The sequence below is a fragment of the Gnatocerus cornutus genome, chromosome 5 (genome assembly GCF_029298725.1).
Source record: "Gnatocerus cornutus isolate USDA-ARS CGAHR chromosome 5, icGnaCorn1.1, whole genome shotgun sequence".
Taxonomy (NCBI): domain Eukaryota; kingdom Metazoa; phylum Arthropoda; class Insecta; order Coleoptera; family Tenebrionidae; genus Gnatocerus; species Gnatocerus cornutus.
The window spans coordinates 9,737,733-9,762,363 of NC_142237.1; the positions used below are offsets into that span (position 1 = coordinate 9,737,733).

The 24,631-nt window shown below is 38.7% G+C and overlaps 8 protein-coding genes across 10 annotated transcripts; 6 read left to right on the forward strand and 2 right to left on the reverse strand.

Annotated features, from left to right (window-relative positions):
- Window positions 1-28: 28 nt before the first annotated feature.
- Window positions 29-2,063, forward strand: LOC148174274 (uncharacterized). The gene is made up of 2 exons (XM_088036070.1): window positions 29-181; window positions 1,205-2,063. Exons 1-2 carry the CDS (start codon window positions 66-68, stop codon window positions 2,007-2,009), a joined length of 921 nt encoding a protein of 306 aa, XP_087892196.1. The 5' UTR covers window positions 29-65; the 3' UTR covers window positions 2,010-2,063.
- Window positions 2,016-3,315, forward strand: LOC148174275 (uncharacterized). The gene is made up of 2 exons (XM_088036072.1): window positions 2,016-2,103; window positions 2,325-3,315. The coding sequence occupies exon 2, from the start codon at window positions 2,374-2,376 to the stop codon at window positions 3,022-3,024; it is 651 nt and encodes a 216-aa protein (XP_087892198.1). The 5' UTR covers window positions 2,016-2,103; window positions 2,325-2,373; the 3' UTR covers window positions 3,025-3,315.
- Window positions 3,316-3,453: 138 nt separating this feature from the next.
- LOC148174276 (uncharacterized) lies at window positions 3,454-5,674 on the forward strand. The gene is made up of 5 exons (XM_088036065.1): window positions 3,454-4,008; window positions 4,053-4,533; window positions 4,580-5,052; window positions 5,098-5,301; window positions 5,353-5,674. Exons 1-5 carry the CDS (start codon window positions 3,874-3,876, stop codon window positions 5,656-5,658), a joined length of 1,599 nt encoding a protein of 532 aa, XP_087892191.1. The 5' UTR covers window positions 3,454-3,873; the 3' UTR covers window positions 5,659-5,674.
- LOC148174277 (nonsense-mediated mRNA decay factor SMG8) lies at window positions 5,645-8,367 on the reverse strand. The gene is made up of 7 exons (XM_088036063.1): window positions 8,265-8,367; window positions 8,083-8,215; window positions 7,749-8,035; window positions 7,489-7,701; window positions 7,148-7,424; window positions 5,911-7,089; window positions 5,645-5,866 (listed from the first exon to the last, which is right to left on the reverse strand). Exons 1-7 carry the CDS (start codon window positions 8,303-8,305, stop codon window positions 5,684-5,686), a joined length of 2,313 nt encoding a protein of 770 aa, XP_087892189.1. The 5' UTR covers window positions 8,306-8,367; the 3' UTR covers window positions 5,645-5,683.
- Window positions 8,368-8,404: 37 nt separating this feature from the next.
- Window positions 8,405-14,463, forward strand: Neurl4 (neuralized E3 ubiquitin protein ligase 4). Of its 3 annotated transcripts, none has more exons than XM_088036592.1 (8): window positions 8,405-8,655; window positions 8,708-8,809; window positions 8,857-8,970; window positions 9,016-9,293; window positions 9,438-10,531; window positions 10,581-10,680; window positions 11,741-13,665; window positions 13,712-14,463. In XM_088036592.1, the coding sequence occupies exons 1-8, from the start codon at window positions 8,500-8,502 to the stop codon at window positions 14,167-14,169; spliced, it is 4,227 nt and encodes a 1,408-aa protein (XP_087892718.1). In that variant the 5' UTR covers window positions 8,405-8,499; the 3' UTR covers window positions 14,170-14,463. The 3 variants fall into 3 exon arrangements, with proteins under 3 accessions (XP_087892718.1, XP_087892719.1, XP_087892720.1); XM_088036593.1 differs by having other exon boundaries at window positions 11,756-13,665; XM_088036594.1 differs by lacking the exon at window positions 8,708-8,809 and having other exon boundaries at window positions 8,606-8,669; window positions 8,847-8,970.
- On the forward strand, window positions 14,453-15,635 carry LOC148174279 (uncharacterized). The gene is made up of 6 exons (XM_088036806.1): window positions 14,453-14,466; window positions 14,509-14,527; window positions 14,585-14,633; window positions 14,687-14,885; window positions 14,930-15,263; window positions 15,309-15,635. Exons 1-6 carry the CDS (start codon window positions 14,453-14,455, stop codon window positions 15,633-15,635), a joined length of 942 nt encoding a protein of 313 aa, XP_087892932.1.
- A 34-nt stretch (window positions 15,636-15,669) lies between these two features.
- Window positions 15,670-18,312, reverse strand: LOC148174280 (EF-hand domain-containing family member C2-like). Its single transcript, XM_088035773.1, has 8 exons — window positions 18,228-18,312; window positions 18,002-18,178; window positions 16,768-17,956; window positions 16,527-16,723; window positions 16,356-16,480; window positions 16,011-16,307; window positions 15,856-15,958; window positions 15,670-15,810 (listed from the first exon to the last, which is right to left on the reverse strand). The coding sequence occupies exons 1-8, from the start codon at window positions 18,282-18,284 to the stop codon at window positions 15,679-15,681; spliced, it is 2,277 nt and encodes a 758-aa protein (XP_087891899.1). The 5' UTR covers window positions 18,285-18,312; the 3' UTR covers window positions 15,670-15,678.
- A 133-nt stretch (window positions 18,313-18,445) lies between these two features.
- On the forward strand, window positions 18,446-24,490 carry Esyt2 (extended synaptotagmin-like protein 2). Its single transcript, XM_088035771.1, has 16 exons — window positions 18,446-18,578; window positions 18,654-18,748; window positions 18,797-18,994; window positions 19,229-19,270; window positions 19,325-19,465; window positions 20,979-21,055; window positions 21,102-21,314; window positions 21,370-21,490; window positions 21,532-21,702; window positions 22,397-22,494; window positions 22,888-22,936; window positions 22,981-23,070; window positions 23,130-23,782; window positions 23,833-23,925; window positions 23,974-24,214; window positions 24,264-24,490. Exons 2-16 carry the CDS (start codon window positions 18,656-18,658, stop codon window positions 24,348-24,350), a joined length of 2,367 nt encoding a protein of 788 aa, XP_087891897.1. The 5' UTR covers window positions 18,446-18,578; window positions 18,654-18,655; the 3' UTR covers window positions 24,351-24,490.
- The last annotated feature ends 141 nt before the right edge of the window (window positions 24,491-24,631 follow it).

Consider the following 24,631-nt stretch of genomic DNA (forward strand, 5'->3'; position numbering starts at 1 on the left):
AAAGGAAAATCGACCTTATTGTTTTTCTTTTCGGGTTTCTTTTTCTTTTCTTTTCTGGGTGATTTATGGTGTGTTGTGTATTGTTTGTTTGCGCTTCATTTTTTCATAATTCGAAGATGGTCAAGACCTGTTACCTATGTAAAAGGCGTTGTGAAAAGGCCTCTACCCGCTCATATCATGTGTAAGCCAAAGATTAATATCTAACCTTTAAATTATGGTATCATTGCGGAAATTGAAACCATGGAAAAATCAAACGTTCGGCATTGTGAATTGGGCTTGAAAGTAGAAACTATTGGGAGTCATAAATCCTGTTTTTCCTTATTTTACGTGTACTAAGTTTTATTACTTCATAAGTGAATTTTGAAACGAACATTTCTAAATTGTGCGGGCTTTTTAAAAACAGATGCCGACATCAAATATGGTGGCTAAGCCAGATTTACACATTACAAGTTTTTAAGTTTTAAAATGCTGCAATGGCTGGTATTCGGTTTTCAATGCAAGGAATGGTACTTTTATTGTTACATTAAATAAATTGATCATAAGTTGAAATCTATGATTGAATAATTGTGTTGTTTTATTATGTAGTAAGATGCACAAATATTAAATACAGTAGACTCTCAATAATTTGTTTTGTAAGCTATGAATTCTTCTGGTGAAACAGTATGCTACGACAGAGCTTCCAAGAACCTTTTATGAAAAAATCTAAAAAACTGATGTTAAAGCTGCAATGGAATTTTTAAGAATAGCTTGTTCAGGTTCAGGTACGCCAACCCGAGAGACTTCAAATTAACGAGAGTTCGGGAGGAAAAAATCCAAATTATAGAATGTTGGCGGGAAAAAAGTTCTTGATTTTAGTTCAAAAAACGAGGGGACCAAAATACATTGAAATTTCCCAATTTATCGAGAGAAATCGAGGGGACCTGGAAAAAACTTCAAATTATCTAAGTTCAAATTATTGAGAGTCTACTGTAGTAGACCAAAGGGACCAAAAAAAAATTTGTCTACTTCAAGACGCTAAAGATCACAATTCGGAATCTTTGGAATCATTTTACAACTTTTATTTGTAATTGGAGGTGTTAATCTTTTGAAACAGCTTTTAGATCACAACAGGTATCAATTACGACACCATCGAAACATTTTTCTTAAATAAACAAACTCATTATTTAATAATTATGTACCTAATTTTATTATGATTTGTGTATAGGATTCCAAGAAACCCCATCATTCGACACGATTGGTTAACACGCATAGGCATGAAATACGTTGATAGTGAAAACCTACACTTATGCTCCGACCACTTTTTATCCGACCAGTTTTACCCTGGTCGGAGGATTTTAAGAAAAGGTGCAACTCCTATAGCCATTAAGTCTTTTGAAAGCAGTGAAAGCGAAGATACAGAAAGTTGTCCTACATCTGATAGTTCCTCAACTGTGTCTCCTTCGCGTGATATTAATATAACCATGGAAGTTGACACTCTTAAAATAGAACCAGAGGAAATTACTGTTATCGATTCTAAATTTGAATTAGAGGGACAGTTATCTTTATCAACGACAGATACTGCAACTGAAGGAAATGGAGTTGTTGCAAAAGATTCTGTGGTAGTAAATCCTCTAGCAAATGGATTTGTACTGGTCATACCTAATCAAATTATTAACACATGTGGTGATGATCATCAAAGAAACATGAGTGAACAGATAAATACCAACGGCAAAAATCAAGTTCAGAAAACAAAAAATATAAGATACTTAGGTGATATTACATCCGGTGATTGGTCTACATCTATGAACAGAAAACGAAACTGGGATTTAGCAAATAGAACTATTGAACTGCAAAATAAGAAAATTGAAGAACTGAAGCAAAAAAAGATGAGACTGCAAGCCAAATTGATTTTTTTAAAAACTAAATTAAAATATCTTACAAACAATGACAAAAAATATATTGACCGCAGCGATACTGAAACAGAGTATAATCAGGAAAATGCGGAAGAGTTAGAGAATGCAGAAAATTAAAACCACTTACGAAAGAAATGTAGGCAAACAGGTTGTCTAGAACATTAGTTGCTTCAAAGTTGACCTTGTTCATTTTTTCCCGACAGTGGAATTGGTGAGTAAAATCTCATCTTGCTAAGTGTGACATTGATAATGATCTATTCTAACACTAATCACTTTATTTTCTGATTTGAATTCTTGAAGTTAGTATGTTCATTTCTACTACTGTTGTGACCTTAAAGTGTTTTGAAAGTGTAGAACATTTTGTAAATTCTTTGAACAAATACGAACACATGATTTTCCGTGTAAGAAAAACTAATTTCACAATTGTTGTAGGTTTCCAAAGCAGCCTGATCTAAGAAGTCAATGGTTTAAAAAGTTAGGCATGAAACCTGTGGAAATAGAAGAAATATATTTATGTTCGGATCACTTCGCATCTCAACAATTTTTCGTGCGACCTGATGGACGACGTGGTTTAAGCAAAACTGCGATACCTCACATAAAAATTCCTGATGGAAATGAGGAAGAAGCGACACCAAGTTCCGTTCCCATATTTTCCGATCTTCTTCTGGAATTGTCAAAAACCAATTCAATATCTCCGTGTCGATCATCATCGTCAAGTTCTGGTGAATATATCTACTTGGAAATTGAACCTCCTAGTGCAGAATCGAAGGAAACTACTGATAATGCATCCTTAGAATTCCCATCCTCGTCTGCCACAGAAACTGCTAGTGAAGTTGATAGTGAAAATGGGGGTGTTCCAGTATTTACTGTTTTTAAAAATGAACAAGATCCTATATTTCCTTTAAGTAAGCAAACACAAATGAACACACCTCAAGAAAGCTATTTAAAAAATGTGTTTAATTTAGATGTTGCAAATAGTGAAGATACAAGTACACAAAAGTGGGAATTAACAATGAAAAAGATTGGATCACAAAAAAAGATAATAAAACGTTTGCAACAAACAAATAGGAGGCTGTCGACGAGAATAGCACGTGTGCAAAATCAGTTACAAGCTTACGGTGAAAAAACATGAAAAACGTTCATTTAGTTTTAATCAAAGGTACTTTGTGAAGATTTGGGTTCAAAGATACATGATTTTACCTTTATACTCTTAATTGTCTTTATTAATAATGATAATAATAATAATTTATGGGCCACCAACATTAGTTGAAACTGTTAATACCTAATTGTTCAAGTGTGTAATGTTAGTTTTGTATACGTTTCTATATACACTCTAATAATGGTAGATTTTGTTATACGGCAGAAAAGTGGTACTTTTTGTCGAGCAATTAAGTTGCAGTAGCCAAAGTTCTAAACTCGGTTGTGAACCAAAGGAAAATGAATAATAAAATTATAATAATGTTTGTAATAGATAACAAGTGTTGACTTAAAGAAAATGAAATTTTATATGAATTATCGCGCGTTTCTTGAGCCGGGCTTGATCTGGAACGATCCATTTATGCAATTTTACGGTTGAAATATCAGTCAGAATCTATGGTTCTATAAATAAAAATTTGCAGAACCATCGCTATCTAAGAGATTCTAACTTGGGACAGGACTAGTGTGAGACGAATCGAAATTCGACTGTAGCTTGTATGAGACGACTGTATTGTTGGTTGCCTATTTCACAAGGCGCTTTTGTGGAAGTAACAGTTTGCAGAAATCTTTTTAATAAGTATTGATTGACCGTTCATGTAATACACACGCTACCGAGTCATAGGAATATAAAGCCCCTAAACCTTTACTTCTTTTCTCTCTTACGTCTGTTCGTATTCTCTGTGGTTTGAATAAACGTACTCTAAAATAACAAGACTTATTGATTAAACCGACGTGTTCATCAGTAGTCAACACTGTCGCAAAATTTTTGCTAAAATAGCACGAAATGACCCACTCGATGTTAGAAAATCCAAATTTATGTAGAACTTGCCTTGCTCAAACTTCCGAAACTCATTTCATTTACACGCAAGTTGAGACTATAACTTTGGCCGAAAAAATTGCTCTTCTTACCAACATATCTGTATGTTTTACAATTAATAATGTGAATCAGTCATGTCTTAATAGCTTTCAGAAAACGATGCACTTCCATCGAATATCTGCAGTGAATGCCAATCACAACTAGATATCGCATACAAATTTCGACAAAAGTGTGAAGAAACCGACAGCGTCCTAAAGAGTTTGCTGATTTGTAGAAAGGACGAACGTGAAAATGAAGACGTGGAAACGAACCAAGACAGTGGTACTTCCACTCCTCCAGCTAATGTATCATACAAATGTGATGTGTGCCAAAAGACGTATAAGCAAAAAGGAAGCCTTATTGCTCACTTGAGGCTTCATACAGGGGACAAGCCATTTCTATGCAATTATTGTGGCAAAAGCTTTGTTAGATCCGACGAACTGCGTCGCCATCTGCGGGTACATACTAATGAAAGACCTTATACTTGTAGGATATGTTCTAAAGGTTTCAAGCAAAAGTTCCATGTTTTGGAACACGAAAGATCGCATGGTAACATTAAAAACTACAAGTGTGACGAGTGCAACAAAAGTAGGTAAAGTTAACTAAGTAAACTCCTTAAATCCTTTTGATGCAGCTTTTAGAAGATACGGAGTATTGCGTGTCCACAAACGAATCCATTTCGGTGATAAACTCCACAAGTGTACAATCTGCGAGAAAAAATTCGTCGGCTCAGACACTTTAAGACGTCACTTACGAGTTCATAGCTTGCACAAACCGTACGAGTGTGAAGAATGTCATCGCCGATTTTCCCAAAAAGGACATCTCGATAATCATAGAAAAATCCACAGTAATCAAACATACGTTTGCGGTGTATGTTGCAAGGCTTATACTCAATTATGGAGTTTGAAAGTGCATCTTAGGAACCACTCTGGTGAAAAACCCTTTTTGTGCGCCACATGCGGTAAATTGTTTGGTAGATCCGACGACCTAAAGAAGCACAGCAGAACCCACAGTCATGAAAGACCTTATTGTTGTACTACATGTCCAAAAGCTTTCACGCAATCGTTTCATCTGTTGGAGCATGAAAGAGCACACGAGAGCGATAAAGTAAGTTCGAACGACTATTACGTTTTTACAACTTGAGATTTACAGAATTTTTTGTGTGGAATCTGCAGCAAGTCTTTCACGCGAAATGGATCCCTGCGCGCTCATCTGAGGACGCACAGAGCGGACTATGTTGAGAAACAATTTTCTTGTGATATTTGTGAGAAGAGGTTCAGTCTGCACCATTCTTTAAATAAGCACATGTTGGTCCATTCAGGAGAGCGCCAGCATCACTGTCAAGTTTGTCTTAAGGTACCGTTTAGAATAAAATGAAAGAAAACTGTGACGTTTGAAATTTTTTAGGCTTTCACGCAAGCGGGACACTTGGAAGCCCACGTGAAAACCCACACAGGAGAAAAACCTCACATTTGCCAAGTTTGTGGGAAAGCTTTTCCGGTCAAGTCGCGCCTAACCGTCCACATGAGGACGCACACAGGCGAGAAACCTTACATCTGCTCGATTTGTGGTAAAGGTTGCACTACGTCAACAATGCTTAAAGTACATGTGAGAACACACACAGGGGAAACGCCCTATCACTGTCCGTCCTGTCCTAAAGCGTTCTCAAGATCAGATCTTCTAAATACTCATAGAAAAATCTGTAATCATTAGTTTTTATTAACAAACGATTAGAAAATCATTCAATTTCAGTCACTCCAAAAACACCCTGTAAAAGTTTCGCTTCTAGGTTTTGCGGGTAATGTTCTTTATCCGCCACGTAAACATATGGTAGCCTCATCACCCAATAAGCAGATTGAGTTAATTTCGTGGGTCTATCCAAAGTACCAACAAATATGGGGGCTCCAGGGGTGGGTTGTACCTAAAACACACCTAAAGACTTCACCAAACGAATGTTAAAATCACCTTTGGATCGAGCGTGCAATGCACTGGAGCCTTTGGAGTGACAACATGCAGCCTCATTAATTGTGCGAGTTTGTTCGCCCGACACATGCAAGGATAATATAATGGCATATCAGACTCGGCAATTTTGTGTCCGGTATCCTTGACTATACTTCCAGGAGTAGCCTTCAGAATTTTATCCGGTGCTGCCAACATAAACCTGTGTCCCGACGAACATTCATACTCGACTCCTATAAAAACTTTGACGGAGAATTGGGGCGAAGCTCCTGCAGGTCGACCTCTGCGTCCTCTCGTTGAGTATTTATTCACCCAATTCATTTTTGTTTTCGAATATACCGTTACGTCCCACGGAAGAAGGTAATTCGTCGAATTTAAAAAACCTGGATGATGTGATTCTGAGAGTCCCAAATTGTGGCTGTACAAGGATGAGGGTCCTAGGCAGACCAAACTCCAACTGGAGTACACGGGAAGGAGACCAGGAGGAGAGCTGAGGGTGAGCATTCCAGGGAGGTATTCAGTGGTGCTGGGTTGCCTCACTAAGCCTCTTTCATTATCAGGGGTCAATTCCGATGAGCGATCAGAAAGGACCGAGAGTGCCTCTTCTGTTTCTTTAAGAGTAGCAGCTTTGTATTCTTTAATCGACGGTTCGAAAACGGGGAAAGAAATTCGTTCGAGTTTTGAACAAACACATTCACGTCCGATTTGTTGATAGAAATGATAGTTTGCTTGTTTGGCATTATAGGGATCTTCGCGTGGGCCTATTTTTCGACCACAGTCGCAAATCGCCTTATAAACAAATCCACTCATGTGTTCTTGATCGGCAGAGTGTTTGGGTAGTTTACACGGATTTCCCGTCATGGATGCAGCTTCACACTGTTGCCTTCCATTTTCCCAATAAGCTTTACAATCTGCTTTGAGTTTAGTAACGTATTGTTGGAACACAGGACCTCTGGCTTGTGCATTAAAGAGAGCTAAAGCCATACTCAAGCGTCTGTCGTGCTCCGCATGGGCATAATGCGGTGGTAAATTCTCCTGATAACGCGCTAAAGCCAAAGGCAAGACTTTCAAGCAGCGCTGTTCTGAAAATCGAGTGTCTGTGCAGAGTGACGACATCAAACCTTTTTTCATAATCACATCGTATATGACCTTGGTGCTTTCAGCCCATTGTTTCAGAATTGGTAACTACAAAAAAAGTGTCTTTATTTGATCAAGTTATAGCACTAGGAACTAAAAGTATTACTTCAAAGTGACTAGGCTGCGATGACTGATGTCTGCTTGAACTCGCGGTGTCGTTAAATCCTTTACTTCGCGCTTGTTTGATGTGTACTTGTAAAAATTTCAAGAAGTGGCGCTCTGAATAAGGCTGGCTGCAGAAAGGAGCTTGAACTTGCATCGCACCGCCGGGTTGGCAATCCTGTATTAACCCTCTCACAGCCTCCCCTAATCTATCACTGTTTGGTTGTTCTGACGAAATGAAGACAAACTCCTCGTTCATCGGAATCGCAAACAGTGACGAACTGAAATGTTATTTTGATCGGTAACGGTGTTACCAACAAAAAAAGAGAAGCCTCCAGCACTCACCCATAAGTGCTAATAATGCGGGTTTTCTTCAAAATGTGATAAATACGATCTTCTAGATTGTGTTCAACCTTCTTTAAATTGTATACACCTTTAGGACAGCGTTCAAAATAGAAGATGAAGCGAGGTGTACAAAGCCGGCCATTGGAGACCCAGTCAGGGCTGAGACCCTCAATATTCTTCAAGGCCTCACTTATTTTGTTCACTTTTTTTTGACTAAATGAAGAAAATTAATCATTTTAAAATAAAATTTTACCAGTTACCTCAGTGTATCCACAGCTTTGAAATACTGAATGTAATTTGTATCAAATGACCACCCAGGGTGTGATAGAATCACTATATGGCTAATATGAATCAAAAGCAACAGAGCTCTAGCAAAACTGCTTTTAATTTCGTCATTAATAACGAGGAAATCGTCACATTTTCGCTCATTGTTACACCGCTCGATCAAATCTTTGTAATGTTTAATTAAAACATCAGTATCCAACAAACTGTGTAAGTGGAGGTACACAATTTGGTTTTCTTCATCATAACAGCCTTCAATTGTACACTGAAACAACTCAAAAAGTAAAGAAAAATCAACAAAAAAGATTGTACCTCTTCGTTATTCCTTGAACCCGCAGTGAAGACTCGACCGATAGATTTAACTTTGAGCCCCATGGAATTACATGGTGTCTTTCCAACTATTGCCACAATCACGACTTTATCGCAATTGGCCCCACTGGCATCTCTAAAATAAGATAATTTAATAAAAAACAAGAGTTTACTTGCACAATTACAGTAAACTCTTCAAATCTGGTAAAATAAATGTTTCTCTCATTGTTGTTGTGGGACGAATTTGAGGTTAGGAAATGGTTTTTTGACAGTTAGTGTGTGATTATGGGGTTGGTAAAGTCACTGGGTTGGTATCCTTGAAGTTTGACAGTAAGCAACCTTGACATTTAATCGGCTGTTTACAAATGGCTGTTTACAGCCCCTTTTTAATTCAAATATAATCTATAAACAGGCCATAAAATGGCATATTTCCACTATCGTTGCGGGGAACGCATTACGTTATTAAACGACAACTGTACAGCAGTGCGCAGTGATAGTGACTTTGATAATGGTCTAGTAATAACAGCGGAGCCTCTCGGGAGCGACGTACTGTTTGAAATCAAGATAGATAGAAAAGTAACACGTTTCTGGTAATTACTTCAATTTGTTATTTCTCATTGTTTCTCAGGTAAATTCTTGGTCGGGGAGTCTTGAAATTGGACTAGTTGAATGTGACCCTTTGCATTTTGATTTTCCAGCATGTTCGTCCAAAATACACTGCTCTTCTTGGGTAGGTTTTCAAACTCTACTTTAAATTTTTTATTTAGTGTTTTGTAGATCATGTCGGGGACGTCGTTCTTCAAAAGTGGAAATTGCGTGATTGAGAGGTATGGCATGGATCTAGATAAACTCAATCAAGATGATAGAGTTGGCTTGATGCGCACTGCTGAGGTAAACGCTAATATGTAAAGACGCGAGTTTAATTGAATGTTTTAGGGCGATTTAATTTTCTATGTTAATGGGGAGTCTCAAGGCGTCGCTGCTGAAAACGTCCCCAGTAGTGTTTACGGCATTGTTGATGTCTATGGAAAATGTGTCCAAGTCAGTATTACTAGTCCCGCACTTCGTGAGCACAACAATGACGATTGTTTGAGTGGTAGCTCCGTTTTAGCGATAGACAATGATATTTTAAACGTCACCTTAGGAGGAGATTTAAGTGAACTCAGCATGAGCAGCAGCAATAGTCTGGACATCCGAATGGATATGAACGTTAGGTAAATATTTTGCGGTTGATATTAACTGATGCCAGGGCCTCATTATATTTTTCTTGTAAAATTATTTTACTTCTACAAAAATGAAATTCAACATGCACTACTTTGTGCCACATCATTGGGAAATCTTTAAATATTTTGGTGCAGTTTAAGCCTGCCGGAGGAGTGTCCTCGCCCTGACAAGCTCCGGTTTCACGATCGTTGCGGTTCCTTGGTCAAACTTTCCAACGGAAATCGTACAGCTGAGCGTCGTCGTCCGTTGGACGAATTCAATAACGGAGTGGTAATGACGCACAGACCTCTCCGAGACTGTGAGCTTTTCGAAATTCGAATAGACAGACTTGTTGATAAATGGAGTGGCAGCATTGAGATGGGCATCACCACCCATAATCCCAGTACTTTGGTATTTCCGGCTACTATGACAAACATGCGTAGTGGTACCATTATGATGTCCGGTTGTGGTATTCTAACTAACGGGAAAGGAACCCGAAGAGAATACGGAGATTTTAATTTAGACGAACTAAGCGAGGGTGACAGGGTGGGAATGATGCGTAAATCCGATGGGAATTTACATTATTTTATAAATGGGTTGGATCAAGGGGTGGCTGCGCAACGTGTTCCTTCGACAGTGTGGGGGGTGATAGATTTATATGGTATGACTATAAAAGTCTCGATTGTGGAACGAGATGAAAGAGAAGAACAGAATCTTATGACACGAAAAAATACACGTGATCAACAAGTTTTTGTGCCCGACCCACAGCCCCTCCCTGATTATTACGACCGCCTCACATTCCACCCGAATTGTGGAACCCACGCCCAAGTTATAAACAATGGAAAAACCGCCCACAGGCCTAATGCAGCTGATGATTTTAACAATGGGGTTGTTCTAACAGCACGACCTTTAAAAACGGGAGAGTTATTTGAAGTTCGATTGGACAGGGTCGTTACAAAGTGGGCGGGGTCTATAGAAATAGGCGTGACTACCCATAGTCCGGTTGATTTGGAATTTCCTTTTACCATGACTAATGTCCGGTCAGGGACTTGGATGATGACCGGGAGTGGAATTATGCATAATGGCACAATTGTTTTGGAACAGTACGGGGTGAATTTAGATCGTTTACAAGTAGGAGATAGAGTGGGAGTGGTACGGAAGGAAAACGGACTGTTGCATTTTTTCGTTAATGGGGTGGATCAAGGGGCGGCTGCTTCCAATGTTCCTGAGAAAATATACGGAGTGATTGGTAGAGATTCAATGTTTTGTCGTCTTTCGTTAATATTTCGTTGTTTAAGATTTGTATGGTCAAGCTGTGGAGGCGTCTATTATCGACATGTATGACTATGGATCGCCTGATACGATGAATTCTAGTTTATCAAACACGACTCTTTACAGGTATTGTAGTAAAGACTGTTTAATTTGCTCTCATCACTCACTCACATTCTGTATTTTATTTGAGATAGTCTGTCACAATTCCATGTCTTGTTTAGTCCTAACTTCAAACACATTCTTAGAGCTGTCTCTTACATTTTTACTAACTTTGGGCACAATGCATGTCTGACCTACACCTTTTATTTTTGTCTGGTTGTTTACTTGTGGACCCACGACCTTTTTTTTAATTTAGACACATTTTAGGGCAGCGGTGAAATTCTCGCATGCAAATTTTACATCATCTGTGTTGGAATGAAAGTACTCTATGCTGATTCTAATAGCCGTAAAAGTTTCGTAACTGAAACTGAACAACTTGTTTATGCAATTAACTGTAATTTTTGTTTTTTACACTACAGCCTGCACGTATAATCAAGTTGTTAAATAAACATACGTTTAAGGCAACAGAATTATTTGACACGGTTTTTTAATTCAAAATATATAAATACTTTAACAAAATTTATCAACATCTTAACAACAATTTTAATTATTGAAAAAAATTGAAACAATCAATTTTATCAGACATATTACATAAAAGTAACCATTGTATAATAAAAAAATCTGGTACTTTCATGTACATGTATGTATTTCAAGCATTATTGTTAATGTTTGCGAAAACTACTTTTCAATGACAAAAAATTTAAATCATAATTTTGTTTTTGCTTTCTGCACTGACTTAAATCTCATTAAACTACACAAACCGTCACTCGTGAAATTCTAAATTTGAAGTTTTATAACATTGAAAGCAAAAGTACTTTGTACAAAAGTACTAAGTAATTGGCTTCGATTTGGGGTTTTTGTAATGCACGGATAATCCGCACCCGGATAATCGAGGTTCTATTGTATTTAAAACATTTCTAACAAATTTTACTGCTTTCTGTACATAATTCGAATTATGCAATTTGACTCTCACATTAACATTATTTACGTTTTTTTTTAAACAGTACAGTTACGTAAAAAACTGTCGTTTTTTTCTGCAAAACTCATCTAAACATCAATAGAGCACTATTTAATTATTATTGTGAAGATTTGAAATTTTCAGCGACCTGAGGTTCCACCATGTTCATGGTAAAAACGCGCGAATCGTCAACAGTGGTCTCACAGCGCTGCGCCCGCGCCCTTTATCCGAATTTAACGATGCCATCGTATTCTCAAGTCGCCCCCTTCGTGACGGGGAACTCTTTGAAGTTTGTCTCGACAGCATAGTGGATCGTTGGTCTGGAAGCATCGAATTGGGAGTAACAGCCGTACGCCCCGACGACATAGAACTGCCTGGAACAGCCACCGATCTTTGTCGAGACACGTGGATGTTGAGTGGTTCCTCCGTGATGGAAAACGGTACCACTATAAAAAACAACTATCCCTGTGACTTGGATAGTTTAGAGTCTGGAGTTCGCATTGGTGTCGTTCGTTCCGCTGATAAAACTTTGGAGTTTTATAGAGACGGAGTACCGCAAGGCTCTGCGTGTGTTGTATCGCACAGTACTATTTACGCCGTGATTGATTTGTATGGACAGTGTGCACAAGTGAGCATTCCATGTGTTTCTCCTCTTGCTGCGCTACCGTCGAATCTGGAGAATTGTCCTCGTTCGGATACTTCGATTAGTTTGCAAGCTGTTAGTGTGGTGCAACCGTCTACTCAGACTGATTTACATATTTTTTCGGAATGTCACGGGAAAGGTGTGACGTTGGCGGATGGCGGTCGGTTAGCAAGAAGAGCGAAAGATTCTTCGGAAGCAATTGTCTGTAGCGCCACACCACTTATGCAAGAAGAGTTATTCGAAATATCAATCATCTCATTGGTACAGCACTTGGCCGGAAGTATAGTTTTGGGAGTCACGGAGAAACCACCACAAAAATCCCACAATATCGTCTTAGAAGACTGTTGTTATATATCTGGAAACGAATTGAGGTACAAAAATAAGACGATCCAACTTTTCACACCAAGTTTAAACTGGTTAAACGTCGGAGATCGCATAGGTTTATTGCGCACTCAAGATGGGAACTTAAAAATTTTCGTTAACAGTGAAGAGTTGTCTTTATCTCTACCACCATTACCGGACACTCTTTACGTAGTCATTGACTTGAGAGGATCGTGTAGTGCGGTTTCCGTTACTAGTCATAAAACGCCATTGTCTCCTTTAAATAGTATAAGACTGCAAGACAGTTTGGAGTTAGTACAAGACACAGTTGAACCCTCCAAAGAACCTTTAACGGAACCTAACAGCGTTATCTACGAGTTTCACGAAAATCACGGGCGCAACATTGAAATTGTCGAAGGCCGCACGACGGCCCGAAGGGTTGCTTCTTATAACCAAGGAGTGGTTATTGCGCAACCGGCCCTTGAAGTAAACTCGCAGGTCCAAATTATAATAGACCAGTTAGAAACGAGGTGGCAGTCTTCTATTATAATTGGAGTGGTTACAGGACCTCCTGAGCGTCTAAATTTACCAGTTAACGCTTTGGCTTTTAAAGCTCCTTGTTGCATCGTGGCCAATGATTGGGTGTCCATCAACGGGGTGAAGTCGCGCTCAAATTACGGCCAACGCCTAAGCAGTCTTTCAGTGGGTGACACTGTGGGAGTCATGTTGACCACCAGTGGCTTAAAACTGCTAGTTAATGGAGTGGAAGAAGACGTTTTAGCGTTCGTTTTTCAAACAGGACAAGCGATATACGCTGTGTTTGATTTGTACGGACAGTGCCAACAGATAAAGATTTTGAATGATGTGAGCTCCCAAGAGATGGTTCCTGAGAGTTCGGTAACTGATTTCGAGAAAGCGGACTTGGAGAGTTGTGAAAAGGAACGTCTGACTCTTCCTATACCTTCAGCGAGTACCAGCATGACTTCTTCGGTGACGATTCCGCGAGCATCTCCCGTTAGCCCCCTGAAATCTGTCATTTGTCCGTTTAAAGAGGAGTGTATCAGCTTCAAAAAACGCCTTCTTTTACCAGGTAGGATCTCGTTTTGGGTGGTGAAAAACTAATAATTTGTCCGCAGATCAGTACTTTACCACGGACGAACCGACATGTTACTGTTCCAACTGTATAAACATTAAAAATCAAAGCGGAGAGAAGGACAATTCGCTTTTGGGTTGGGTGAAATTTCCTTTGAAGAATCTTGGCAATACCGCTACTGATAAGTGGCACACGGCTTTTTACCCGAGTAAAATGGGCGCTGTTCGTTGTATTTTGGATAAAGGACAACCGCTGACTAAGGGACAAGCTCAATGGTGCAATTTGGCCGTTCAGAAAGAAGACGATGTACAAGTAGTGTTTTACCCAACTTTGCAAAGTTGTAAAACTTGCGCTTACAAGATGAAAAACAAAGAAGTTTATGCTGCGTTTCAGTTGTTGGTGAAACCCAGCGCGTACTCTGTTTCAAGAGATCCTCCGGAATGGGGTACCAAAGAGACGGGAGCAATTGTATTAAACGCACTGTTGATCCAAGTGACTTGAATTCTATGTATCTTCTCACTAGATAAATGTCTAGCACTTCCATTGATGTTTATTAATGGAGATTATTTTTTCAAACGGATCTGTATTTAACCAGCTGTGATTATTTCGTAAAACGAAGTATTTGAATTTGGAACTTATTGATGACATTTAAGTGTGATATTCTTTTTTATTTTAGAATAAGCGTTCCAAATTCAATTATAGCTATTTCAATTTATGTTACCGATGTCTTTTTATCAACTTTCTTCATCCCCACTGTTAAGTTTGATTTGCTGTCCGAATAAAAATGTTGACCAATGAGTTTTTTTATTTCACAAACCTCTTGCCTTAAGGAGAACCCAGGACTAGAGAAATAAACGCGGTACCATCTTGGCCATACTTTTTGCAAAAACTTTCTTGTTTTTTTATTGGTTGTTAGGAGAAAAAATTGGGTAACATGACATTTGCAAACATCAAACTCGAAAAATGTTAAAAAGTCTGTTTTTACGGCAAACCCTCTTACATTTACACCAAACCCAAGTACGATTTTTATACAGTTTTTTTCGTACTGAGCGCCACATTTCAACTTCAGTTCAAGAACAGAAACAAGCGGAAAAATGCCAGAATCAAGAAACAACAGGAAAGAAAGCACCGAAAATGAAAACTTTCAACATCTATCGGTTCACCAAAGAAAGTAACAAAAAACCGTCTATGCAGAAATACACAGTTGATCTCTCTGAGTAAGAATTCAATTTTGGTTTTCTTCCTTCTAAACGATTCTTAGTTGTGGCCCCATGGTGTTGGACGCTCTTCTGAAGATAAAACGAGAACAAGACCCCACACTCACATTTCGAAGATCTTGTCGGGAAGGGGTGTGCGGGTCATGCGGTCTAAACATTGATGGGAAAAACGCACTCTCTTGTATCCGTAGAATCGTGCCTAAAGGAGTCAGCAAGATTTATCCTTTGCCGCACATGTACGTCATTAAAGACTTGGTTGTCGATTTTCGGCGCTTCTACGAACAACACAAGAAAATCAAGCCGTATTTGATAAGAAACTATGCGGAGCCTGCTGGCCACAAGCAGTACTTGCAGAGTCTCAAAGACCGCGACAAACTGGTAAGAGTGACTTCCCGGTGCCCAACAATGCATTCTTAACTTTAGGACGGCTACATTGAATGCATTTTATGCGCATGCTGTGCAACTTCTTGTCCAGAGTACTGGTGGCACGGCCACGGCGACGAAGATTTCTTAGGACCTGCGGCACTTTTAGCCGCCGATAGATGGCTTAGAGACTCCCGCGACGAAGCTACCGAATGTAGACTCGCCACTCTTCGCGATTATTTCAGTGTTTATAGATGTCATACAATTTTTAATTGTACCACCTGCTGTCCCAAAGGTTTGAATCCGGCCAAAGCTATAGCCCACTTAAGACTACGACTTGCTGGAAAAATGAAGAAGCCAAAGCCCGACATGCAAGGAATGAGTTAAATTTTGGTTTGAAATGAAAACAAATAATTTGTGAACGCATTTATTACTGCAGCTTGAATGTGTTAATTCCTTGCTCTTTGAAAGTGTCCTCCAAGTTTAAAAATTTGTTGAAGGCGCACCAGTCGATGGTTTCGTACGGGCGGTATTCAGTCATTTTGATGCAAGTTAGTTCGTGCTGAAAAAAAAAAGATTTCTTTGGGTTGTAGCGACCATCTCTTACTTTTAGATTCACGGGTTCGACATCGGGAAGCTTGCAAATGTTTCTGTTGACGAAATTTAGAATGTCTTCGTAGAATAAATTAGATTCGTCGTCTTTTTGTATTCTGTTAAAGCGACGATGAAAGAAAAAATCGCATCTTTTAGAAAAGTACTTACACTTCTAAAATTTTCTCAATCAGTTCTTTTTCCAACGGTAAGCGACAGGCTCGTAACACCACGTAACACTCCTGTTTTGTTAAAACTCCTCTTTTGTCAGGATCTCTCATCAAAAAGTACTCTTTTAGACGATCGAGATCATCCCAAAGTCCTTTTTTAAGAGCGGTCAAAGTAATCGCTCGGATATCTTGTCTGTTGTATCGTTCTTTTGCAAAAATATCACCAGGAAAAGCTCTGGAAATTGTAATCATTTCGTGCTCAGTGAAATCATTTCCCAGTAGTTCGATCAGTTTCTTCCTATGGAGAAAATTAGAAGAGATATTTGAAAAGTATCATCAACATTACGCTAAGTTGTCATAGGGTATAAGGATGCCTTCTTTGGGCATATTTTCGGCAACAAAATCTTTGTAAGTTGGTGTAAGCTTGTCTCTAATTTTGCCCATAATCACCTTGATATTCGCTTTTGGGTACTACAAAAAAAAATAGAAAAACTAGAAAGTCTCAACACAAACTTACCTGGTAGTCATGAATTTCCATATACCGAAGAGCATACTCATCAGCGGCGTACAACTCAAAAGTAAAACTATTGATAATAAGAACAGCCCCTATAAACATGTCCTGCGATTGATAAGTCACCGGCGGTTTACTTCTGAACATCTCCTGCCCAGGTAACTCAACAGATCTTCGTGCGAAAAACGTCTTCGTATCGAATCCTGGAAAAATCCATTTACTTACAATCGCACGAAAGACATCTTACCGGAGTTTTTAACACCACGTTCAAATACAGCTATAGCGTCGTCAGCCAAGTAATAACAGACGATAAAGCGCCGGGTGCAATTCTCCGGGATTTTTGATATCATTTTAGCCTGGAATCGCAAGACATGACTGTCTAATCCAATTCTATCCAGATTTAGAAACTTCTTAAAGTCTTTATGAGGTGCTTTCGGTTCTACAGTGATACAGTTCTGTGCCGAGTCTTCGTAAGTCCCGAATCCGTTCCATGGGGGCAACTGTCTTTCTTTCTTTTCAACTTTGATTCCGGCGTGCTTATCTTCAGGTAGGGCGATGGCGTCGAGGCTGTTCAGGCCGTATTTGCTCCTGTAGTACTCTCTGGTGAAAGGATCGCAGTCGGTTAAGACCAATTTTCTTCCGTAGCAGTTGATGACGCTCCCAATAAACAAGTCTTTTTCGCAGTAATATTCCGTTATTTCAACCCCACAAGATAGAGGGTCCTTGATGAATCTCCCCCCTTGAAGTCCGGGGCCCAAAACATTTAAAATAGTCGAAGTGCTGTTAGCTCCAGGAATCGGTAGTCCGCTACTAGTCTTGGGAATTTTGGCCCGTCGTAAAAAACTGAAAGTAACTGTTTTATCACTTTCAGTAGAGACTTCTCGGATTTCTATAGTATCGTCGGCAAGAAAATACAAAATCTCCAGACGATGCAAGTAACCAAAAGTTGTTTCTTGGTCGTCCCAATAACCATAAAATCGCAGGACTTTGCGATCGTTGGCCAAGAATTTTCCGAGGGCATCTTCACGTCTCTTCGTTCCTTTTTTGGTACTTTCGCCTTCCTTCTGGCGCATTTCAACGTAAGGATCCCCAGGAGTATTAATGGCATCAGGAACAGCAATCCCGCATCGGTTTAAGAAGTTGCGCGTGAATTTATCACAGTTGGTAATTTTGAACACGCGTCCGTAGAATTCCACTTCTTTTCCGATGTTCAAATCGATCATTTCGTAGAAGTTGTCGTCCATGGGGGCCGGAAAACGGATACGATGACGACAGATTAGGGTTCCTTGCGCCAGTCCGCTGTTTTCAACTTTAGGTTCGATGACGTGGATGGTACCGTCTTCGAGAAAGAAGTAGATTTTCACTCGACGGACAGTAAGAGGAGCACCGCGGACTTCTTGCAAAGTCTCTTTGAAGAAGGCGTCGAAGCATAAGATCTAGGGGGCGAAATTAGTTAAACAGACCACTCGTGATATTTTTACTTGTTTGTCAAAGGCGATCCACGCCGGTAGCTCTACGACTTCGCCCCTCGGGTAAATCGAAGGGTATTTATCTGAAAGGGGCCCGAACATGTTGGGCTTGACTTTTTCGACTAGGGCTGGGACCCCGTCTCCTATAAAGTCGAATTTAGGGTCCATATTGAACTTGGTTTTACCGAGCTGGAAAATGGGAAATTTTCAGTTTTGATAAGTAAAGTTCGAGAAATACCATTCTATTGAAGGTGTAGCCCGGCAAAAAAGGCAGATCTGGGCAGCGAAGAGTCATGATTTTCGTTTTATTAATTTGGACGTGATTGAACGTTATCAGAAACGACAACTTTATTGGTTTCCTAGGTAACTGAGTCCGGTCCTGTGTATAAAGTGACGTTTAATATAGGCAACCAATTTAACATATTTGGAACAGCTGTTCAGCTTGAGCTGGAATTAATCGAAATTGTAATGTTGTAAATATAGTTTATGATGTCATATTGTTGAACAACATGCTGTCGTTCGGGTGGGGCGAGTTATAAACTAAAAGTTGTAAATGATAACCTTTTAGTAGACAGTCAACAATAGATAGGTAGGTTGGCTTATCTTAGTTTTATTTATTTATTTTTTATTTCGAGTAAAAATATCATCATCTGGCCTGTTTTAGACATGAGTATGAGTAAAGAAACCGCGAGTGCAGTCATGGAAAAGAAATCTGATAGTTCCGGTATTTTTAACATAATTTTTAGTGCCCTAAAGAAGGTAATGCACTTCAATTTAGAACTACTTGTATTAAAAGATGTAATTTAGGCCTCCGTCGTTGGAATCGTGTACTTGGCTGGTTATATGCAATGGTCAGTTGCGTGGTTCCTTGGCCCAATTGTTCTTTTCGTTATCAGAGACCAATGGAAGAAGACTAGCGATAGGAAAAGAAACATTGCAAAAGCGGCTGCTTTGGCCAGTGAAAAAGATGTTGTTCTTGCCAGATTAGATGATCTACCGGCTTGGGTATGTTGAGGTCGATTTGTTAATTATGAGTCACGTTTATGATAATGACTTTGCTTAAGATTTTGTGTTTGCTTCAAAAACAAATTTATTTGTTGAATAAAGAAATCGCAGTTTCGCTTTCGTACGCTTAAAATATCTTATTCGGCTATTTATAAACGACATGCATACACTTTTATCATCACTATTTTGCGATATGTTGTCACAAAAAAATAATCAGTTTTCCTTCTATTTTAGGTGTTTTTCCCTGATATTGAACGCGCAGAATGGCTAAATCGAGTAAGTACCGTCATACGGTTGTAAACACTATCTTAATCCTTTTATTTTACACAGATTATTAAACAAGTTTGGCCGAATGTCAACCATTATGCTCGGGATTTAATTAGAGACACAATTCAACCAAATCTACGCGAAGCATTAGAAGCCTACAAATTAACAGGGTTCAAATTCGAAAGGATTGTTCTTGGGACTGTGGTAACTAGTTTGAAAATTTGCAATTTCAGTTCAAGCTACCGTATTTTGCTTTTACTGATTCTGCAACATTTTAACTTTTTGTTGATGTGAGAATGTCCTTGGTAGACTGGAAATTGGTGCCAACAAATTGAATTTAATTTTTGCGGCCTTGTATAATTGCTTAATGGCGTTTGAAAATTTATTTGAAACGGTCCATTCTGTATCAATTTGGTTTAATTCAATTAGGTGTTTTATGTTCAGTTTTCTATACACAGGCCGTTCCAAAAACGACGATGAACATAGAGGCATGTATTTTAAATCACACTTGCAGGTTTTACTGGCAGATGTAGGGTAAAACTACTAATAGTCAGCACCCCCCTCAATACTCGGCACCCGCCATACGTTTTTTCCGAAAATAAGAGTTGGGTGTATTGTAAAAGCCTGCCGAACATTCTAAACTGTAATCCTAGGTTCTAGGTTTCTATTTAGATACTTTTTAATTAAATTTTTAAATTAATGTTAGTATTTGGTGTGCCCAGTATTGAATAAAATCTAACTCATTTTATATAGTATAAATAAAATATAAATATATAAATATAAAAAAATTCATTTGGAAGAGAAAGCGAAAAAGAAAATTATCTAAGACTCGAAAAAGAGAAAGAAAATTGAGCGAGAAAAGAAGCAGAAAGCAAATGTGCTATTCTGAGTCAAAAAGAAAAAACTGGGAAAAAGACTTAAAGTAAATATTTTTTGTTAGAATAATGAATATTATTATACCAATTTACAATTTTGGTAATTCCCTAGAGTGTTTTGAAATGGTGCCTACTATTAGTCGAGAGCGGTGCCGATTATTGGCAAAAAAGGTGCCCATAATTAGCTTAATGCTGTGTCTTTTGAAGATTTACGAGTTTTTAACATTATCTGGAGGTTTACAACTATTTCTACAACAAATTAAAGTTTTTCTAAGGAAAATGACAACAATGCGTGTATAGGCGTAGAACAAAAATTCAATTTTATACAGCGTTTTAAAGTTGAGAAATCTGCTAATAGTGCCGATTATTGGTAGTTTTGCCCTAATAGCAACAGCAAAAACTCCATTTCATAATACGTCCCATCAAAAATCATACATTTTTAATGTTTATATACAATTTTTATGACTGATAAACTGATAAATTTATTAGAGTTTCTGGTAAAAATCTGTTGTAGCACTTAATATCTATAAATTCAAGGAAAATTCAAAAAGGTAATTTTTTCACGATAAAATCAGCCGCATTAATGAGGAAAACAAACATACGTTATCAGATGTGTCGTAATTCGCGTTTCTTTATTATTGTTAATTATGCAATAATTTTTTAATTCATTCATTAAATCTATAATTTTTTCTTTTTATGTTTCTTTTGTTAGAAATTAAATATTTTGTTGTGGAATGTAAAATATAGCAAGTTCCATTGTTCAATAATAATAAATAAATTGGGAATTTAAACTGATTCGTCTAAACTTACAATTGAATAATAAAATTAAATTAATTGTTTAGCCTTTCCGCATCGGAGGAGTCAAAGTATACGACAAAAACGTGGCCCGAAATGAAATCGTCATGGACTTGGACATTTTGTAAGTCTCCCTTATTCCAACCCCCCAATTGACAAAACGATTTCAGTTACGCCGGAGATTGCGACATCACTTTCTACTTGGCCGGAATCAAAGGCGGTATTCGCGACTTTCAGCTTCACGGCATGTTACGTGTGGTAATGAAACCTCTGATCACCTCAATCCCTCTCGTTGGTGGTTTACAAGTATTTTTCTTAAACAACCCCGATATAGATTTCGATTTGATCGGCATAGCCGATTTGCTTGACATGCCCGGCTTGAGGTAAAACTCCTTTTTGTATGTTTGTATAAATTCCCAATGATTTTCATCAATGTAGCGATATTTTGCGACGGATTGTTGTCGAAACTGTGGCGAAGATGATGGTATTGCCGAATAAGTTCCCCATAAAGCTCAGCGATGAAATCGAGGCAATCGAGCTGAAAGCGCCTGAACCAGAGGTGGGTGAAAATCTCAATTTCTTGATTTGACGGGATTTTAGGGTGTTCTGCGCGTCCACCTGGTGGAGGCTAAAAATCTGATGAAGAAAGACATTGGAGTGTTAGGTAAAGGTAAATCTGATCCTTACGCTGTCGTCACTTTAGGTGCTCAAGAGTTCAAAACGAAAGTTGTTGATAACACCATCGATCCGAAGTGGGACTTCTGGTGCGAGGTGAGTTTTGTTTGTTTTTTAGTGATTGGGTCCGTTTTTTTTAAGTAATGTGTGCATGTTCTTTTTTTTGTTTTTTTTTTAACTAAATCGGGATAAACAGCGCGTAGCTGCAGTTAACGGACACTTAAGCTTTGAGGCCGAATATGAGTTAGATACAACACCTCACTTCATAGTAGTTGCTCGGTAGTGACTGATAATTAGGCGAAATAATGACGATCTTCAGGTTTCTCATTATATTTTCGTTCATCGATTGTCTATTACCAGTTTAATGTGTTGGACTCCAATGGGCAACAACTTTATATACATCTTTTGGATAAGGACGAGACCTCAGATGATGAGAATTTGGGCAGGTAAGAACGAACCCATTACGAAAAATTGTAAACAACCAATAAGTGGATCACCACCGAATTGTAACGCACAGAGTTTTAATTTAATAATGGGGTAAAAGGGATGACTGTGTTATGTTTTTGCTCAGTGTTCATTTTTCTACTGTTTTTTATACTCTTTCGTGGGAAATAGAACAGACATTGTCGTGTAGCCAGTCTATTCTATTTTTCAGTAATTGTAGCTGATTAAATTAAAACTCCATAGGCTTCCGGCTTCTAGCTTTGCTATCGCTTCCTGCATGTCTGATTTTATTTCCTCACAATAAACCGATCCACTTTTAACTTCTACTTTGAACTATCGAATTTAGGCGCAGATAAGCTCGAGCGAATCGCAGTTATTAACCGTCTATGTATGGGATTGGGATCCTGGGTTACCCGGAACCCAGAGCCACGACTACTTGGGCAGGTTAGATTGTTTGAAAAGTTAAACCAGAGCATTCGCGCGCTTGAATTTGTTTTGGGCCAAATTTTGTCTTTTATTTATATGTAAATAAAAACAAGCTTTGTGTCAGTTTGTTTACTACACGTGTTATGTTGTATAGTCAATCTTGGAAAGTACTAAGAGTACCTGGCTTCATCTTCATTTATATGATAAAGACAAGGGTCAGCGAGATGACGATCTTGGAAGGTACCACTAACTTTACTTTCGTTTCTTCAATTCTTTCATTTATGAACAGAAAGTCAGGTTCAGTGCATGGCTTTTTTGGTTTCTAGTGTGGTTTAGCTATTTTTTGCTTAACTCATTAACCATTACTCTATCAACTGACAGTACGAAACGGCTAACTTAACTCTCCTGCAGAGCAACGATTGAAGTGTCCAATATAGTCAGGAAGGGCCAGGACGACATGGTAAGCCACCTTTTTTTGTTACAAAAAATTACGAATTTTTCTAGTGGATCACACTCGAACAAGCGAAACACGGGTTGGTTCATCTCCGCCTCACTTGGCTCACTCTGAGTGACAACTACTCAGATCTGAAAGCCGTAAGTAACTGTTTCCCGCACTAGTCGAGGAAGTACGAATTTCCTAAAATGCCTTATAGGCTTTGGAAGAAACTCAATTGTTACGTGTCACCACGATGAGCACAGCAATTTTAACGATCTTTATCGACTCGGCGAAGAGTTTACCTCAAGCGCGACAAAGCACCAAACCCGATCCTTACGCTACTTTGAAAGTTGGCACCACCACGAAAGAAACGAATGTTATAATGAGGACCATCCACCCCGTCTGGGAGCAAGGATTTACCTTTCTCGTCGCTAACCCAGAATCAGACACTCTGTACTTGACAATCACTGATAAGAAGACTACGAACGAATTAGGCCACGTTACTTACAACATCAACAAATTGTCGAAGAAAACCAAGATGGAAATGCTCAAAGAACCCTTTTCTTTAGTTAAATCGGGTCCGGAGAGTAAAATTATCTGGTCGATGCATCTAAGGATTCTTAAACGCGCTGACGGAATCGACACGAGAGATAATGATGAGTTGCAAGGTGACGATCCTAAAGTTGCCGGCGAAGAAGATTCCCAATCTCCCGACCCCAAAACTCCTGAAGTTAAGGAAGACAATAAGGAAGTTGTGAACGACTTGCCGCCGAATTTCGAGGAAGCTGTGAAGACGACGTTGTCGCCGACGACGTCCACTCCTCCTAAAGAAGGTGGCGATTTGGTCCATAGGAGTCCGAGTAGCTCCTCGTACGTTTTCCCAGTTAATTCTTACCACACCACTGATAATTTCTTTGTAGATCGTCCGGCTCCCATCAACTCGGGCGCATTCAGCTCACAATCAGATACAGTATACAAAGACAGCGCCTAATCGTAGTCGTCCACAAAGTCGCGTAAGTTTATTGTAACTTCTTCAACAGTTTTTATTGGTTTCTTTTCAGTAATATACCTCAGAAGGACCCGTCCGCTATCCCAGACCCTTACGTAAAGTTGTATCTTCTCCCCGAACGTGCCAAAGACACGAAGAGAAAAACTCAAGTTGTTAAAGACAACTGTGATCCTATTTTTGATGAAAGTTTTGAATACATTTTGTCCCAAGGAGAATTGAACACCAAACGTCTGGAGGTGACTGTGGCGTCCCAAAAACAGTTGTTTTACAGTGGGAGCAACATTTTGGGAATGGTAAAGTTGGGTTTTTGTTGTTTTTGTTAGTTTGATGACTCTGTTTCAGGTTATTATTGATTTTGAGAAGTTAAATGTTAATCAGCCGTATACTGGATGGTTTGATTTGAGTCCGGAGTCAGAGTTTGATCGTTAACCGTCAGTTTCTATTATTTAACTTTTGAACTTGAAGTGTATTTTAGTACTTATGCCTAACTAAAGTGTAATTTATTATCTTTTTCTATGTTGTTATACTCTATTTTACGCTAATCTGTGAATAAAATGATGTTAAGCATATTTCGTTTAATTTTCTTTAATCCAGCTTAAAACTCGCCTCATTCAAAATATATCCAAGTGATTAGTCAACGCCAAATTAATCCGATAAAATTGAAAATTATATGAATTCATAATCCATCAATTACTAGGCTTTGATGACTA

Bases quoted from the DNA above. Each gene is read 5' to 3' on its own strand.
- LOC148174274 (XM_088036070.1), top strand. From the start codon at position 66: ATGGTGTGTTGTGTATTGTTTGTTTGCGCTTCATTTTTTCATAATTCG. The intron at 182-1,204 runs GTAAGCCAAAGA...ATTTGTGTATAG, and splicing joins TCTACCCGCTCATATCATGT to GATTCCAAGAAACCCCATCA.
- LOC148174275 (XM_088036072.1), top strand. From the start codon at position 2,374: ATGAAACCTGTGGAAATAGAAGAAATATATTTATGTTCGGATCACTTC.
- LOC148174276 (XM_088036065.1), top strand. From the start codon at position 3,874: ATGACCCACTCGATGTTAGAAAATCCAAATTTATGTAGAACTTGCCTT. The intron at 4,534-4,579 runs GTAGGTAAAGTT...CTTTTGATGCAG, and splicing joins GTGTGACGAGTGCAACAAAA to CTTTTAGAAGATACGGAGTA. The intron at 5,053-5,097 runs GTAAGTTCGAAC...TGAGATTTACAG, and splicing joins GAGCACACGAGAGCGATAAA to AATTTTTTGTGTGGAATCTG.
- LOC148174277 (XM_088036063.1), bottom strand. From the start codon at position 8,305: ATGAGAGAAACATTTATTTTACCAGATTTGAAGAGTTTACT. The intron at 7,090-7,147 runs GTAATACTTTTA...CTTTTTTTGTAG, and splicing joins CGCAGCCTAGTCACTTTGAA to TTACCAATTCTGAAACAATG. The intron at 5,867-5,910 runs GTGATTTTAACA...GGTGTGTTTTAG, and splicing joins ATTGCACGCTCGATCCAAAG to GTACAACCCACCCCTGGAGC.
- Neurl4 (XM_088036592.1), top strand. From the start codon at position 8,500: ATGGCATATTTCCACTATCGTTGCGGGGAACGCATTACGTTATTAAAC. The intron at 10,532-10,580 runs GTAGAGATTCAA...TCGTTGTTTAAG, and splicing joins GAAAATATACGGAGTGATTG to ATTTGTATGGTCAAGCTGTG. The intron at 10,681-11,740 runs GTATTGTAGTAA...ATTATTGTGAAG, and splicing joins TCAAACACGACTCTTTACAG to ATTTGAAATTTTCAGCGACC.
- LOC148174279 (XM_088036806.1), top strand. The intron at 14,634-14,686 runs GTTAAAAAGTCT...ACCAAACCCAAG, and splicing joins AAACATCAAACTCGAAAAAT to TACGATTTTTATACAGTTTT. The intron at 15,264-15,308 runs GTAAGAGTGACT...TCTTAACTTTAG, and splicing joins TCAAAGACCGCGACAAACTG to GACGGCTACATTGAATGCAT.
- LOC148174280 (XM_088035773.1), bottom strand. From the start codon at position 18,284: ATGACTCTTCGCTGCCCAGATCTGCCTTTTTTGCCGGGCTACACCTTC. The intron at 17,957-18,001 runs GTAAAAATATCA...TTCGCCCCCTAG, and splicing joins GGATCGCCTTTGACAAACAA to ATCTTATGCTTCGACGCCTT. The intron at 15,811-15,855 runs GTAAGAGATGGT...TTTTTTTTTCAG, and splicing joins TCGAACCCGTGAATCTAAAA to CACGAACTAACTTGCATCAA.
- Esyt2 (XM_088035771.1), top strand. From the start codon at position 18,656: ATGAGTATGAGTAAAGAAACCGCGAGTGCAGTCATGGAAAAGAAATCT. The intron at 18,749-18,796 runs GTAATGCACTTC...GATGTAATTTAG, and splicing joins TTTTTAGTGCCCTAAAGAAG to GCCTCCGTCGTTGGAATCGT. The intron at 21,315-21,369 runs GTAAAACTCCTT...TCATCAATGTAG, and splicing joins CTTGACATGCCCGGCTTGAG to CGATATTTTGCGACGGATTG.